Here is a 17,710-nt window from a genome sequence, read left to right as displayed (position 1 = left end):
TGGGATTTATTTTCAGTGCTTCAGTGGTCATAAAAAAAGATCACAGGATCACGGGACAGTTGCTTTTTGAGTACACAGTGTAATGGAAAATGTTAGTCAAGAAGATTCAGGTCCATAAGTATTTAGACAGTGGCACCGTTTTTGCAGTCAAGCTGTGACTGAAGAGTAGACCTGTTTAGAAATTACAGACATTTTTCACACAGTCCTTCCATTTTTACAGGCTCAAACGAAATCGAACAGACCAACATGGTCTGAAATATGAGGAACCCGTGGACATCACTAAATGTTGAATTTCCTCCTTCAAGTCAATTTGCCAGGCCTTTACTGCAGCTGCCTTCAGTTGCTGCTTGTTTGTGACTACTTTTAGAAGCTCTTTGGGTTTTGCAGTAAGTAAGGCATTGTCCATCTCCACAGTGCATTCCTTCTTTTTAAGAATGAACCAGATTGTTGATTTAACTACTCAATAATAAACTTGCTGTGCTTTTTTTTTCATCCTTCAAACTGCATTTGGAGATAATTGTACATATAGCGTATTATGTTGTGAAGTAGGGATGTACAATATATTATTCACACTGCGCGTATGTATGCGCAATAGTCGAATTGCAGGATGTGGAATGTTAAAGCTGCTTGATACAAAAGGAAAATGTTCATTCTAATCAGTAGCTGCCCAGTATCACTTATTGCATTCCAGGCTTCAATACATAGATTACATTATTATCATCACAACATATTGGAACTTTGGTTTCTGGTGAAAATATTGCAATATGGCAATAAATATCGAAATATGTATTTTTATTATTTAAAACAATTCTATATGAATATATTAAAATATTATTATAATATTCTAATTAAATGTTATTTTCTTGCAATACTTATATATAAAGTATTGCAGAAAATAAAGAATTTGAATCTAGCAGGGGGGGAAATGAAAAACTCACCTAAAGAAGAACAGATTTAGTTACAAAAGCTCCATTTTTCTCTCCCTTTTGTTATGATCTGAGGCCACTATTATGATTACTGATGGTGTATGTCCCCAAGCGTGGTGTCCTGCGGAGGTGTACTTTATTTATTTATTTATTTATTTGTATTTTTTTGTCAGCTGTAATATGAGAAGATGGAATTTTTATTGAGCTCGCTCTCTCCTGGAAGAATATCCTGTAAAACTAGTCGGCGGCCCTTCACAGAATTCACTCCCAGAAACACACCGGCATGACTCAAATTCAGCAGCACCTCCCATATTTGTATATGGACATATCGTTGTGCTGTAGCAGTTTGCTAGGGTGTAACATGTTCTACTGGTACAGACCTGGTTACGAATTAGGGCCTTGACTTTTACATAGGAAAGGGATTTAAATGTTGAAGAAGTGTGGCGAGCTGAATGGCACTTCAGAGTGGTAGTTTATTTAATACTAGTACAACAGCAGTACACAAGATGTATCAAAGTAAATGACAGAATACATTGGATCAGTTGTGATTGTGGAATTGCAATAAAGGAGGTCATTTCTACTAAATGATATGAAAGTAAATGTGCAATTGTCAGAGACTTAAAATCATCAACATAAAGAGTCTTGATTCTAGAGAATCATCCTTAAGGCTATGTGACCCCTACATATCATCTTGGTTGCAAACCATGAAACCAATGAAAACCTTGTATATTCTTTTTTGGGGTGTGTTTCATTTTTTTAAAGTGAGAAATGCTCCAAAATGATTATTTTTACACCTCTTTTTACACTTTTAACAAGCAGCATAACATTTGCTGGAGTAACATTTCAAAAACGATGGATGCTTTGCACTTTGTTCCACATTTTATGTTGAGGCCTTTACAAAAAATTACAATTTCGCATGGACATAAGTATTCAGACCCTTTATAATAATGCTTGAAATGTATCCATGGAGTCCTGCCATTTGTTTCAGAGGTTTTCGACACCTTGAATGCAGCCCACCTGTGGTAAATTCAGTTGATTGAGCATGATTTGGAAAGAGACACACCTGTTCATATAAGGTGTCACAGCTAACAAATCATATCGGAGCAAAATCCAAGCCATGAAAAGAAAAAGAACTGCCTGCAGGGCTCAGAGAAAAAAATCTGCTCCACTGAAAGTTCCCAAGAGCACTGTGGCCTCTGTATTTCTAAAATGGAAAAAGTTTGGAACAACCTGGACTCTTCCTACAGCTGGCCACCCCAGGAGAAGGGCCTTGACAAAAGCTGTGACCAAGAACCCAACGGTCACTCTGGCTGAGCTCCAAAGGTCCTGTGTGCAGATGGGAGAAACCTCCAGAAGGTCAACCATCACTGCAGCAGTCCAACAATCTGTGTCCAGACACAAGCCCTCATCAGTAAGAGACTCATGAAAGACCACCTGGAGTTTGCAAAAAGCCCCTAAATGACTGTGAGAACCAAGATTGAACTTTTTGCCTCAATTCTAATCATCATGTCTAGAGGAAAACAGGCACTGCTCATCATCTGTGAACCGCAGTGAAGCATGGTGGTGGCAGCATCGTGCTGTGCGGGTGTTTTTTTTTTAGCGGCTGGGACAGGGAGACTGGTCAGGCTTGAGGGGAATCTGAGTGGAGCAAAGTACAGAGATATTCTTAATGAAAACCTGATCCAGAGCGCGCCAGAGGACCTCAGACTGGACCGAAGGTTCACCTTCCAACAAGACAATGACCCTAAGCACACAGGATGACAAAGGGGATAACACAGGACTAGCATAGTGACAACTCCTATAAATGTCTTTGAGTGGCCCAGCCAAAGTCCTGACTTGAACCCAATCAAACATTTCTGGTAAGACCTCAAAGTGGCTGTTCACCGACTGTCCCCATCCAACTTGACAGTGGTATTAAGGATCTGTAGAGAGGAATTGCAGAAAATACCCAAATCCAGGTGTGCAAACCTTGTGTCCAAACTGGAGGCTGTAATCACTGCCAAAGGCGCTTAGACTAAGTACTGAGTAAAGGGTCTGAATACTTATGTCAATGCAATATTTTATGTTTTCGTTTTATGTAAATTTGGCAAATAATCTGTCATTATGAGATACTGAGAGCAGAATGACAGTAAAAAAAAACATGTAAAAACATTGAAAAGGTCTTTCCAAGTCTTTCCAAATGCACTGTAGGGTTGATGTAGCCTTAGAAAGGGTGTTATTACAGGAACGTGTTCTCACAATGCTTAGTAGGTGGACTATAAAACAATCAGGGTATCAAAAAAATGCCAGCTATTTATCAAAACTCTGAACATTCAAAAAACACAAACACTCAGAACCTAAATATCCATCCATACAGTATTTAAAGTGGTGTGCAGTCCGTGTTGCAGGAATAGTTCCATGCCGAAGACAAAGGGGACACTGGGCAGAATCAGCGGCATTATTCCAAAATCAGGAAAGCTATCCGGGAACTGTAGCGCTCTTTGGTTCCATTAATCGCTGGGCATTGTTGGGCCAAAGTATCTCCGTAATCCCTTTAGCCCAGCTGCGTGTAGTACACCATGGCGATCAGGAGCATGAAGAACTGGGTGACCAAAACACACATTTTAGATATTTTCAATGTACTTGAAGAGCTCATATCCTACATTATACATTTACATTTACATATATGTCGGTTTGCAGACGCTCTTATCTAGAGAGACTTCAGGACTTCAGGTGCTCCACTGTTTACTCAGAAAACACCCGTAGCTAGTTTGTATCAGCTAGAATCCTAAAGACACCTCTAAGCTTAGATGCTACTAAATACAGAAGACAGTATGGAGACCCCAGTACTCAACACTACACTTCACCCAAGTGGTCTTGGAAGAGGTGGATCTTCAGTCGGGGTTGAAGACAGGAAGCGACTCTGCCATTCGGACACCCAGAGGAAGTTCGTCCCACCACTTCAGTGACTGGACAGAAATTTTACTCTGAGATGTCTGAACATCTGTGTGGCCTTATCCACCAAAATACCAGAATGCCAGAATTGCTACTGTGCCTTTAAGATGCACTGTATGTCCAAATGGTTGTGGACACCTGTTCTAATGAATGCAGCTTGTCTAGTCCCTTTAGAGAAGTATTGCCAATAGAATTGGACTCTTTGGAGCGGATAAGCATGAACCTATTAGCACTATGCCTAGTGCCAGGCGTGGTCTAGAAGGGTTTAAAGCCCCCCAGCATTGAGCTGTGGAGCAGTGGAACTGTGCTCTATGGCATGATGGTGGAGTTGGGGGTGAGGTGCGGATCATCCAACATCCTGACCTCACTAATATTCTTGTCGCTGAATGTAATCAAATCCTCACAGCAAAAAGCTTATCTTCCTGGGCTAGTAGAGACAGTTACAAATCATATCGAAAAGATTTTGGAAGAACCAATAAATGAGCACGTGTCCCAATACCTGCCTGTCCAGTACTGTGCTTTATCTAAAATGCAGCCTAAGCTGTATACTTACATCAGACTCTTTTATTGCAAGTTGAGACACTGAAGAAATAGGTTGGATATTTTTCTCATGCACACACATCATACTTACCACGAACATTTGCACAGAGAAGCCGTACCAGCTCACTGCCCAGGTATAACGACTGAACACAGACTCGATGTGATTGAAGCAGCCCTGTACAGGTGAGAGCAGGTCTTTATCAGAACTTTAATCAAAGGTTACTGCATTTATCAGGCATTGCTCATTTTCTATAACGTTTGCATAGAAACATTAGCATCAACAAATCTCTTTCTACAGGATCCTTAAGCCTAAGAACCACTACAGACAATCAGTATAGTTTTTACTACAGGATACTGTGTAAAAGATATATACACAAAAATGCTATAATAGTTTATAGAATTATATTGTTGCTGTTGTGTAAAAACTCCTCTATTTGTGGCATAATTTGAATCTGTTGTAAAGGTAAATGCTGCAAAATGACTAGAAATAAAATCTATTTTTCAGCCACTCATTGATGTGATCCATTGAGAACCCACTTCACAACTTACAGCACTTAAAGGATCTACTGCTAAAGTCTTGGTGACAGATAACACAGGACCACATGGGGACCTACTCAACATTAAGCAGGTGGTTCTAATGTTATGGCTGATTTGTTGGGAAAAGTAAGTGATCTTCTTTTGAAGATCCCTTGTGGATCCTTTGGACAGCTGCAACGATTCCCCAAAAGCCAGGACCAGCACAACATTCAATCTAGGCTTAAATGTAGTCATATGTAAATGTGTATATATATGAATGATGACATGTGGGGTTCTACATAAAACCGCCAATGGCAAAACCTGAACAACAACAAACAACTGATTTCCAATGGAGTAAATGTGCCAAGCCCTACGGTAAAGGCCCTGATGATGTCTTATCCAAATATGGACTGGGGAGTGAACTGTGCATTTTGAAACTTAAGTATGCTTATATACCTCATCATAGACTTTTAAATGTCATGACTAAGCATCAATAAACACTCTTTTGGCCACTCATGACCAAAGGAAGGAGGAAAACTAAAGCCTGCAACAAAGCAATGCTTTCTCGTATGTGATTTATTCCATATTGAGATTCAGAGGAGAGTAAAGTGTCGCCTGGTGTTTCCGCTGTAAATAAAGAGATGGCGACGACTGTTGAACACTTCCTTTACCTTTGTGAACATGGTGCTGCTCTGGCCGATCTTGCAGCCCTCTGGGTCCGCCACCTCAAAGCTGCTCAGCCGCTTGCAGCAGTTGAGCGGCCACGGGTAAGTGCTGCCGTACGTTTGCCTGAAGGTGGAGTTGAACTCGATCCAGTCCAAAGGCCCATCTGTCCCACAGCATTCCACCTGCAGGCAGGAGAGGAGGAGCACTGTGATTAAAACGCCTTAAAATCAGACCTGGTTTTATTGGCTGTGTGTGTGTTTGGTAGAGTATTTTCCAGCATGTCAAGCCAAATCTCCCATTGCTGCTGCTGTGTATCAGTATTGAATTACACTTTCAGAGCCCTTCTGACACTGCTAGGCCTTGCAATGTGGTATGCATGTAAAAAGGGGGTATAGACTGACAAAGGAAGGTTGGAATCATTAAAAATGTACTATTTTACACAAAAGCCTTCATTTTCCCAAAAGAATAGAACCCCCCCCCCTACCTAGAGTCATTGTTGCCATATGTCAATACCACTGAATAAATGGTTAATTAAGTATCGAACAGTCATTTAAGATATGCCCCACTCTGAGGAAAAATGGGAAATGATTAAATATGTGCAGAAAAAAAGAAACAAGAGCAGCTGTAATTATGTAGGTTATTTTACTATTTCCAATTGATTTAATAAATAAAATTTATTTTATATATTAGTTTCCTTGATTAAACAAAAAAGCTCCTCTGTTTAAGGTTGTAGTAACTTCAGGCTCCTGCAGATGGTGTTGCATGAGGATGACGATCGGGCTATAAATGTGTGATGGGATTCATAGTCTGAGAAGAGGTGGTAAAGTGGAGTGAGAGTCTCGTTGGATGTGTGGAAAATGGGTCACAAAGCAGATTGTATTGTATTTGGGCTTGCCAAATAGTGTGAAGAAAGTAGCTGAATTTGCAGGTGTATGGAAGCATACGGTCATACGGGTCTACCAGCAGTTGCAAAAATTGCAGTCTACAGGCAATTCTTGTTAGAATTGTGGGCGAAAGACGGCTTGTGAATGAAATTCGCTTCTAGAAGCCAAGAACTGCTTCTAGGAGTCGATGCAAGTCCTTTACCACCACTTTTTGAAAGAACACTCCACGGAGAACTGTGCACCATCAACATATGGGGCAGAGTGAAGAGCAATAGGCCACTTCTGCTCAAGAATGATGAGAATACTGAAACCTATGAAGCCATGTATTTCTTATTACCGTTCTTAATACTGTCCTTTTCCTGTTAATATGTGAAGCAGACATTTTAGATATTTAAGATATTTGATGAATATTTGAAATGCAGGCATGTCTTCACACAGTCAGACAGAGGCTGAACAGCACTGCACGCAAGATTAAGCCACTAATGATGATTTTGCCTCGCTTGCTTGTCTTTGTTTACAATGCAAGCACAATTTCATGTGAATGAACGCTTAAGCTTGACCTTTCCTTTTTCTCGCTTGAGAAACAACAGAAAAACAATAAGGACTATGAGCTATATGTTCCTCGAGCTACAGTGATGTGTACATAGTGTGCAAGTGTGCATAGTGTGTGAAGAAGTTCTTGCAATGATCAGTAAGGAGCTAAAAGATTTTAAACTAAAATCTGTCAGGTATGACCTTGTTGAGCTCCAGTGCTCAACATCATGTTAGAACTTGTTCATAACTTGAAGAACAGCATTTGTGGCAAGCTCAGCTTTCCATAATTAATAAGCTTATTTAAGCTGGCAGTCAAAAAGAACTGCACAATACACATCTAGTGTAAATAAGATGACCCTCACATCGCTTTGTCATACACTATATGTCCAAATGTTTGTGGACACCCCTTCTAATAAATTTATTTAGTTACTTTAAGTTGCACCCATTGCTGATACAGATATGCTAATGCACACACACAGCTTGTCTAGTCCCTGTGGAGAAGTACTGCCAATAGAATAGGACTTCCTGGAGCAGATAAATGCCAGGCCTGGGCTAGAATGCTATAAAGCCCCCCAGCATTGAGCTGTGGAGCGGTGGAACTGTGTTCTCTGTAATGATGGTTGGTGCTTCATCCAGTACTTTTGGAATGAGCTAGGGATGAGACGGGGTGGTGATCATCATCCAACATTCTGACTTCCCTGACACAATACCTGTCCCTGAATGTAATCAAATCCTTACAGCTGTGCTCTAAAATGTAGTAGAAAGCCTTCTTCCCTCGTCAGTAGACAGTTATTTCACCAAAAGCAGAATAAACTCTTTTTTATTGCCCTTGATTTCAGAAGAAACAAGTGACAGAGGATACAGGTGTCCCAATACTTTTGTCCATGTATTGTCATACCATAAATCTTAAATCTAAATGAAGTTACACATTCTTTACCGCTCTCCTCACACCTCCTAGAGTGTTTGCATTTTTTTCCACATATTTCCCACAAGCCTAAATCTGGTGACAGTACCAGCATTCCACCCCCAGCCAAAAAATAAAATTCATCCTCCTTGTAAAACTACAACATGCCTCTTTTTCCACCCCATTTGTGTTAGTTATCATTTATTTTCTAGCCCCTACAGTTTAATCATTTAAACCTTAGGTTCATTACTCAGTTTTATGTCTTAATGCAGGGACTATTGTAGATTATTTGGTAACTATGTAGTTTAGCATATTTAGAACCCCAGGGTTCTATTTTAGGACCTATGAAACTGAAGTTAAATATGACAGGAGTGTAGTTATGAAGAGTAGACTTACATATAGAGTCTAAGAGGGTAAAATGCGACAGGGGGTTAACTGTAACAGGCAGAGCAGCTAGTTGTATGCACACCAAGCCTAGGTCTAGCCTAAGCCTAGGCCTATGCACACCAAGTAGGATTTTTCTGACCCATATTTTTTGCAACCGGGTCTAGAAACACCATAGCTCTTTTAAATTTCCACTCTTTCTTTTTCTCTGCTCCCTGGCTACTTTTGCCCTCTTCAATTTCACTCCTCCACATGAGTGGTCATTAGCAAAGGATGCTATAGTTACAAGATGCACTGCTACAGCTGAGCTCCGCCATGCATTTTCTTTGACCTACTTTTTTTTTATTATAATAACATGTTGCTTGTCATTAAAGCTGATGAGCTGTTCTGCTGCTGTCTTGATGTTCATTTGTTTGACCTTGACAATGACAATGGAGTTCTGATTGGTCAGCATGATTCGTAAAATGCAGAAAATAAAGCAGACTCCAATCGAACAATTTATGCAGCCCCACAGTCCATCAATTTCAGTGTGAAAGACATCATTAATATGTGTGAGACTCTGTGAATGGACCTTAACTTCCGTTAAAACACAGTTCAATACAGTTCTATGTTGCTTGAACCGGACAGGAATATGACTAAATATACAGTATAAACCCTAAATATACAAAATATCTACATCCAAATGATTATGACCATGTTCTGACCATGCCATGTGATTATGATAATGTGGAAGAAGACCGTAAGAGAAAGGAAACTCTGAGAAGGTTGGTCTGGAGTTCAGGTAACTTCTGCTTTGAGCTAGAAGGCCAAACCCCCTCTGGCCCCCTCTGATAAGTAGAGCAAGAAATGAGAGACATGACTTATATGAGTTAAAGGGAGGGTGACAGGGATGCAAAAACCTCAGCATTAACATGGAAGGTAGAGATGGGAATTTATAGACTATTAAATTGAGAGGTGCAGGAGCTCCAGGGTCCTCCTCCTTCCTAAATGACGTAACTCCACTCAGAAGCAAATTATCATGAAAGCGAGGGGGGGGGGGGGTTCTAATTAAGGGACTCTGAAGGTTCTTAACTACTTAATCTGAATTGGCGTAAAAGTCGTGTGAATTCTGATTCAGATTCTGATCTGGCTGTTTAGACTGAGTCATATTGATAGGTATCAGACATGCGTCAGATTTCAATACTGCATATAAAACTGGCCCAAATTGCAATTGTAAATGTCAGATTCAGTGTGGGTTTTTTGCCATTCACACTGCCACACAGTTAACACACCTGTGTGGAGGCTGTATTTGTGCTAGCTCTCACTGTGAGTTATCTACATGCTTCAAAACTGGGCTCTATAAGAGCCTCTAAGAAGGAAAACACAATAAGATTGGTGTGAATTCTGTTACACAATCCAGCAATCTAAACACTTGATGAAACTTTAGCCCACGTTAGTGTGAGCCTTATTTTCTCTTCTGTACGTATGTCCTGGTGGTTTCAATTTGCTCTCCTATACATCGGAAGTAAAGGTATCCTATCAGTTTCTGGCTTCAGGACACAATAGGCTAGTACATCGAAAGCCCCCAGACTGGTTCACACACCGCCTGGAGTGTACCTAATGAAAAGGATGGGTTAAACATGCTGTGTCAAGTCTGGGTTTTAGAGAATTTGAGGCGATGTTGCTCCAGAGGGTGTGTGTGAGTGTGTGGTAAAAAGCCAATCCCTTGTGGGTAAGGCCCACAATACACTGAAACATGGCCTTTTATAAGAGCAGGCGGTCTGGAATGTGGCTCATAGAGGTGCTCAGTGGAAGGGCAGAGACTGTTCTGCTTGTGTGTGTGTGTGTGTGTGTATATGTGTGTGTGTGTGTGTGTGTGTGTGTGTGTACTCACATCCTGCATCACTCTGTTCCATGTGTTAGTGAGCTGGCTTCCTTTGGAGCTGCCGTCTGCATAATACTGCAGCATCTGCTTCTTCACCAGGTTACTATTACCAACCAGCTACAACACACAGGGAGGAGAGTTAAAGGAACTGTAGCATAAATAAACATGAATGGAAGCGAATCTGGATGAGTTAGCTATCTTAAATATGGTAGAACGGGAAGAGGTTCAATATATGCTAACGTGGCTAAAGTGAATGAAACTAATCTAGCATGATATTTGCAACAGGCAGGGAGGACAAAAGGACAGTTCTCCTACATATGCAAATGTGGCTAAAGGTTTATTCAATTCAAGATATTTAAAAGAAACCCTAAAATAGATTGGATAGCATGATCAACATTTATCAGCAAAGAGGGAAGATGTCAAATGGATAGTCTGTCTGAAATGCTTACATGGCTAATAGTGGGGTGGACTGGCAAAAAAAAAGCAAACGGCAGAGGGATGTGTCCTGAACATATCCTGCAGACTACTTCAGTAGGCCCATTATCTTAGCACATCTCAACCAGTTTTGGCACCAAGTTTTGGCAACACATGCTGGATAAAGGCTATAAAGCTGGCCTTTACAAGCATTTTTATGGGCATTTTTACATGACTGTTGTCGATATGATCAATGTAATTCACTGATCTGATCACTGATCTCTACCTATGTGACCTACCTGTCACAGCCATAGTTGTACCACTGTGTTAAAACTAACCCCACTGTGTGGAGGCTGTAGCTGTGCTAGCTCTTACTGTGAGTTATCTACATGCTTCAAAACTGGGCTCTATAAGAGCCTCTAAGAAGGAAAATTGGTGAGTAAAGGCAGGAGCGGTTTAGTGGTTGGTGTGGCACAACAGATAAAACCACTAACAGCTAGTGAGCTATTACACCATGTGGGAGACCAGGGTTCAATTCCCAGTCTGGGTGACTATCCTGGGCTACACCAATAAGAGTCCCTGGGCAAGACTCCTAACACTACATTGGCCCGCCTCTGTAATACGCGTTACCTTGTAAGTCGCTCTGGATAAGAGCGTCTGCTAAATGCCGTAAATGTAAATGTAAATGTTTACCTACAATACCATGAATAACAGTAGCAGTCTTGGGTGAAGCATCATTTTAGCAGATCATTTTAGCTCTCCTCGAAGTAGGTAGTAATTTGATGGAGGAGAAACTGTTAAATGTAATCAGCTATGGGCTGGCATGATCAACCGCCATGAACACAGAAGGGATAAAGCTAATGGAGATGAGCTATGTATTATGATGTCAAAATGTGGCTATTGAACTAAATTATACCTATAAATTATAACTACCATTTTTGAGGATAGTTCTTGGTACGATTTGAGTGGATGTTACATTCACTGAAGCAAATGATGTAAAATCAAGTGTAACAATAAGTAAAGAGATTAATGCAAAGTTCACCTAAAATGCTAGCCTAGCAATGGAATTAGCAATGTTAGCATTTTGGGTGTGGTGTGAGTTCAGGGGACATTCCAGTCCTTGAAGATGTGATGTAGTAGAACTTCAGCTACACCACAGACAGACAGATTAAGGCATAGTGTACATGAAAAAGCTAACAGCTAAAAAAGCTAATTAGAGTCAGTTTGCTGTTGCTTGCTCTAATAGTATATTTTGTTAATAAAACAAGCTGTGTTTTTAATAAAGTGTCCCACTAAGATTAGCATGTTTTAAGCTGTAGTAGACTGTAGAAACTGTAGTCTCTACTTTAAGTACTGCTACAGTTATTTATGGTTGGTTTGGTTGGTATATTGTAAGTATTATTATTATTATTATTAATAATAATAATAATAATAATAATAATGCTTTATCTATATTTAGACAACTACAAGTGTGATCAAGGGAGAATCAATGTGACTCAATGTCTACTTACATAGTCTCTGTTGGTGGCAGCTGTGATGCAGGAGGCACACTCGAATATGAAGATGATAAACATTATGATCAGATACTGTTGGACAGGGCCCAAAAATGAAGGAGAAAAAAATGAGGTTATAGGTTTGCATAATGTTAAACCATGGGACAGTAACACTGCCAGCAGGGAGGGGGTAATGCAACAGCTTTCCTATACATATGTGAATATAAGCCATATATCACATTGCTGTATAGGAAAGCTGTGGGAATATATTTATTAATATATGTACATGTATACTATAAACAAATGTGTAAAAATCCCATGTTGGATGCATGTCTTATACATGGAACATGTATTTTTCATTGGCAGGTAAATACATATATGTACATGTTTACATATGTACATATTTTGCATTTATGTTGGATTTAAAGGAATCCATATGTTCTAATTTCATTTATGTATTTTAAATCTATATATTGGTATATTTCATTATGGAGACTTTGGAATGTTATGTTATAATAATATTCAAATGAAATAAATGCTCAATTTTGGTCTCATTATGGCTCATTAAGTTCATTTTAGATACAAAATTTTAAAATCTGTTGAAATCTGGAATTTCAGACTATGTGCTAAATTGTCTTCTAAAGATACCTAATTTACATTTTATGTGTTTATGAGTTTAGATATTTGCACCCCACTAAGATTAAGACTAAGCAGTTTCACAGTTCTTCTGACTTTGTCATGAAAACGTAGAAACCCACCGCCAGCATGAGGGAACGCCTCTTTTTCAGAGCTGCATAGATGCCGAAGATGGTCGTGCAGAAATAGGCAAAACCAGTGAAGATGGCTATCCAGGCTCCGGCAAATATATCATCCTTCCCTGACGCTCCAGATATTGGGTATAGCTTATAAGCATCTACTGCCACCCAAATGGCCAGAGCAAATAATGCCAGTCCAGCTGCCTGCAGTGAGACAAGACAACTGTGTTGAAGTCATTTTTCAGACAAACACTTCACACTTCCATAAAGGGTTCATTGAATTTAATTATGCATGAAATTAGCAACTTTAGAGCGATGATCTAAGTACACAGTAAAGCTATGGCTCACAAAATAGCCCTCAGGGCCTCTCAGAGACTACACATTTTGTCCTCTATCTCTGTGTTTCTCAACCTTGGTCCTGGAAACACCCTTTTCCTGCTTCTACACACTCTCTACAGCCCTCAAAGGACTTCTTAATTAACTGATTGGTTGAATCAGGTGTGTTGGGAGAAGCAATACATATGCAGGACAAAGTGCCTCCAGGGCCAGGGTTGAGAATCACTGCTCTGTCCCGATGTGTTGCAATTTAACTTTGAGCAAAACTGTGGACTGTTTCTGAAGGGCCCTTTGGATTGGCTTAAGAACCACTGATCTGAAGAACCTTTCAGTAGATGGTCCTTTAAAAACCACTTACTCATATATCATTAGCATTAACATAAGCCTGGTTTGTACAGTACTAACTGGCCCCAACAAACCCATGTACTAGTAGCAGTTTTGGGTGTAGGAAAGAAGAACGAAAGAATACATGCTATTAAAAATCTATTTTACACTGTTCTTACACATTGATTTTATAGAAGAAGCAGAGACTGCAACACACAGTTATACACAGTAATCTGGCATTTAGATTAGGAATGCCTACATGAATACATGATCAATACATGATCAATACCAAAAAATGAGACTTACAGCAGCGAATGCATTGCACAGGATGACAATGATCATCAGCCAGGTCAGGCTTCCTCTGCTCGCCATGGCTGTAGTGTGTCCGTATCTGCTGTCGTGGTGAAACCAGCCCCGAACAAAGACTAAATGATGGCTAGGGCAGATATTCAGCAGTATGGGAAAAAAGAGGCTTGGGATGGCAATGGGAGAGGCTTGTTTACACCATCAGTTATTCGGTATGAAATAGGAGGGGGAAAAAAGTGAGCAAACCTGTTCTGCCCCTATCACCAACATAGAGGAAAATAGCAGTTCTGGGTACGCTCTGAAACAGAGCTCATACATGCTGTCAGAACTCACACTATTATACTTTTGGATTGATAAAAGCTCTGCATTATACAAAGGTTCTTCACATTGGCACGTCTCATTCACTAAATGCCTCACTCTTCCACATTCTTTAAAATGAAGGTGCTCAAAAGGAGTGTTTCTCATAATACCATTAAACGACCAAGAATAAGGAATATTCTTGAGATGTGCTAATTTGACGAAGAACCTTTGTAAAGTTTAAAGAACCTCTATAAAAAAGTAAAGGTACAACACTTTCTTCCTAGTGTTAAAATTTAGGACCAACTCAGTTTGCATTGGTTTGTGTATAGTTACCAATTGCTAACCCTTAGGGAGTAATTAAGGTCACAGAGCACAGGGGTTTAAGGTATACATAAGTATTAAACCCATTGACTGTTTGACTGACGAAGTATCAAAAAAGATTGTGGAACCATTTTTTATGCTATATAGAATAATTCAAAATGTTCCTTAAAGAACCATATACAAGGATGGTGTTATATGCACTTATAAAGGACCTATATTTCACTTATGTGAATGTTTTTTTAAAGCTTTACAGTCTTCTTCACACTCACAACATGGTTCTACTGAGGTCTTCTATGGCATCGATCAGAGAACCCTTTAGTAGAAGCTATGGTTATATCTATGGAACCATGACAACTCAAAGAACCATTTAAGTGTTTACATGGTTCTTTAAGTATTGTTCTTGTTTATAGAGTCCAGCATATCAGCTGTATCTGTAGATGGGGTTCTATACAGCACCAAAAATGGTTCTACTATTGTTAAAAAAAGAACCGTGAACATTAAGCAGGTCTGTATTAATAATCATCTTTTTAATAGATGTAAATTCATTACTTTTGGTTCCTTTCAGGTTTGTGTTTCTCAAACTACTCCAAAGTCTCCCATAAAATCATATGTAACACATAGGGATAGGGATAGAGGAGAAAATGTGGACTCTCTGATGGGTCCTGAGGTTCTCGTATAGCATTACTCTTAAATTGCTAATTTCATGCTAATTTAAGACTGTTGGTGTTTGTGGGTGAAATAGTACTTCTACATTTAGCACCCAAAGCCCTTTTGGCTTAGTGAGAACATTAAGCAGGTGTAGATTATTTATCTTCATTTAAAAGATGTTAATGAATTACTTTTTAAATGCATGACAATATGTAATGTGTTGGTAGGTAAGTGTTAGGTGTAACTAAACCTCTGAAATACAATGAAGCTGGGTGTAGATTTAAGACATGCAGCAGGTTCAACTGACACGAGACTGTTAAACAGAACCACACCTGTTCCCTGACGAGACTGAACCTGCCCTGCCTGGCCTGACTGCTGAACAGGTGCTTTGACATTGAGGTTTTATCTGAGTTTTTACTGGGATTAAAGGACAATGAGAGTGGAAAGCCCGGCTATATGCTTTTACATACTCTACTGTTCAAACTAGGGTTATTGTCACATCAATAACTGTTATTTTATTCAGTAATAATGTATGTATCGCATATATATATATAGTGAAAAGTCTTTGTCATGTGGTGTGTGATGTGGTGGCTTGTGGAAGTGCTCAGTGTGGTAAATAATAGGGGGTGACCTATTAGTCATACTGCACAAAGATAAATGATCAGAGTTGTTGGTGGTTTTGTTTTACACTGTTATGAATTTGATACAACAATACATTCTTATGCTTGAGAGACAGAGAGAAGAATAGCCTGATTGAGATTGTTGAGATGTAAGGAGTATTTTAAAGGTCTAAATAAAAATGTAAGCAGAAGAAATTATGATTTATTTTGGAAATGCAGTTGAGTAAAACTGCTCAATTAAAAAAAATACTGAAGGTAAATCACAATATATTTAAATACTAACGTAATAATGTACTGTCACTTAGGAGCTCACCATCTGTAGTATGCTCAATAGGATTTAGGTCAGGGCTCATAGAAGGCCACTTCAGAATAGTCCAATGTTTTCCTCTTAGCCATTTTCGGGTGTTTTTAGCTGTGTGTTTTGGGTCATTATCCTGTTGCAAGACCCATCACCTGCGACTGAGACCAAGCTTTCTGACACTGGGCAGCACATTTCTCTCTAGAATCCCTTGAAAGTCTTGAGATTTCATTGTACCCTGGACAGATTCAAGACACCCTGTGCCAGATTCAGCAAAGCAGCCCCAGAACATAACAGAGCCTCCTCCATGTTCCACAGTAGGGGCAGTGTTCCTTTTTTTGATATGCTTCATTTTTCCATATATGAACATAGAGCTGATGTGCCTTGGCAAAAAGTTCAATTTTTGTCTCATCTGTCCATAGGACATTCTCCAAGAAGCTTTGGGGCTTGTCAACATGTAGTTTGGCAAATTCCAGTCTGGCTTTTTAATGATTTGTATTCAACAACCGTGTCCTCCTTGGTCGTCTCCCATGAAGTCCACTTTGGCTCAAACAACGACATGATGGTGCAATCTGACACCGATGTTCCTTGAGCTTGAAGTTCACCTTTAATCTCTTTAGAAGTTTTATGGGCTCTTATGTTATCATTCGAATTATCTGTCTCTTTATAAATTTTTCTCCTGAGTTTAGTTTTTAAAATAATTCTGTTGAAGCATGGTTCAATATCAGTGTTGGATTTTCATTTGTTCATTTTCATAGAATTTTTATTTATTATTACTTTTGTCAGATTCAAGTTATTTCTGTGACCATTGTGGGTTTTTGTTTCATTAACTGAGGGGTACCAACAATTTTGTCCACATGTATATATACTGTATTTATATGGTTTGACCCTATGTGTGTCCTCTGCTGGCTGCTAGTGGAATGACGTATGGCTAGTAGGTGCAGTGATTAGGGGATGCACCAGGGGTAAATAGGGACATGGCGGTTTATAAGGGTATAGCTTGGATTGTTGTAATATTGATCATCTGACCACCTTAATTTCAGTCTGTCAAAGATAGGCTGTGTCTTCTCTATGAATAGTGTCTATAGACTTGTATAGACATTTTATTTAGTTAGTCACCACTTGTGCAAGTTCTCCCACTTAAAAAGATGAGAGAGGCCTGTAATTGACATCATAGGTAGACTTCAACTATGAGAGACAAAATGAGAAAACAAATTCTTTGGTCAATAACAAAAGTTCATCTCAATACTTATATTTATATATCCTTTGTTGGCAATGACAGAGGTCAAACGTTTTCTGTAAGTCTTCACAAGGTTGGCACACACCATTGCTGGTATGTTGGCCCATTCCTCCATGCAGATCTCCTCTAGAGCAGTGATGTTTTGGGACTGTCAGCGGGCAACACAGACTTTCAACTCCCTCCAAAGGTTTTCTATGGGGTTGAGATCTGGAGACTGGCTAGGCCACTCCAGGACCTTGAAAAGCTTCTTACGAAGTCACTCCTTTGGTGCCCTGGCAGTGTGCTTGGGATCATTGTCATGCTGAAAGACCCAGCCACGTTTCATCTTCAATGCCCTTGCTGATGGAAGGAGGTTTGCACTCAAAATCTCACAATACATGACCCCATTCATTCTTTCATGTACACGGACCAGTCGTCCTAGTCCCTTTGCAGAGAAACAGCCCCAAAGCATGATGTTGCCACCCCCATGCTTCACAGTTGGTATGGTGTTCTTTAGATGCAAC

The 17,710-nt window shown here is 39.6% G+C and overlaps 1 protein-coding gene across 1 annotated transcript; it reads right to left on the bottom strand.

The window, feature by feature from the left end:
• Nucleotides 1-3,459: 3,459 nt before the first annotated feature.
• upk1a (uroplakin 1a) lies at nucleotides 3,460-13,846 on the bottom strand. Its single transcript, XM_072659235.1, has 7 exons — nucleotides 13,781-13,846; nucleotides 12,818-13,018; nucleotides 12,078-12,152; nucleotides 10,162-10,269; nucleotides 5,588-5,764; nucleotides 4,492-4,575; nucleotides 3,460-3,507 (listed from the first exon to the last, which is right to left on the bottom strand). The coding sequence occupies exons 1-7, from the start codon at nucleotides 13,844-13,846 to the stop codon at nucleotides 3,460-3,462; spliced, it is 759 nt and encodes a 252-aa protein (XP_072515336.1).
• Between the last annotated feature and the right edge of the window lie 3,864 nt (nucleotides 13,847-17,710).

Source organism: Salminus brasiliensis, chromosome 1 (assembly GCF_030463535.1).
Source record: "Salminus brasiliensis chromosome 1, fSalBra1.hap2, whole genome shotgun sequence".
In the NCBI taxonomy this organism is placed as follows: Eukaryota; Metazoa; Chordata; class Actinopteri; order Characiformes; family Bryconidae; genus Salminus; species Salminus brasiliensis.
This window is presented reverse-complemented; position numbering and strand designations above follow the sequence as displayed.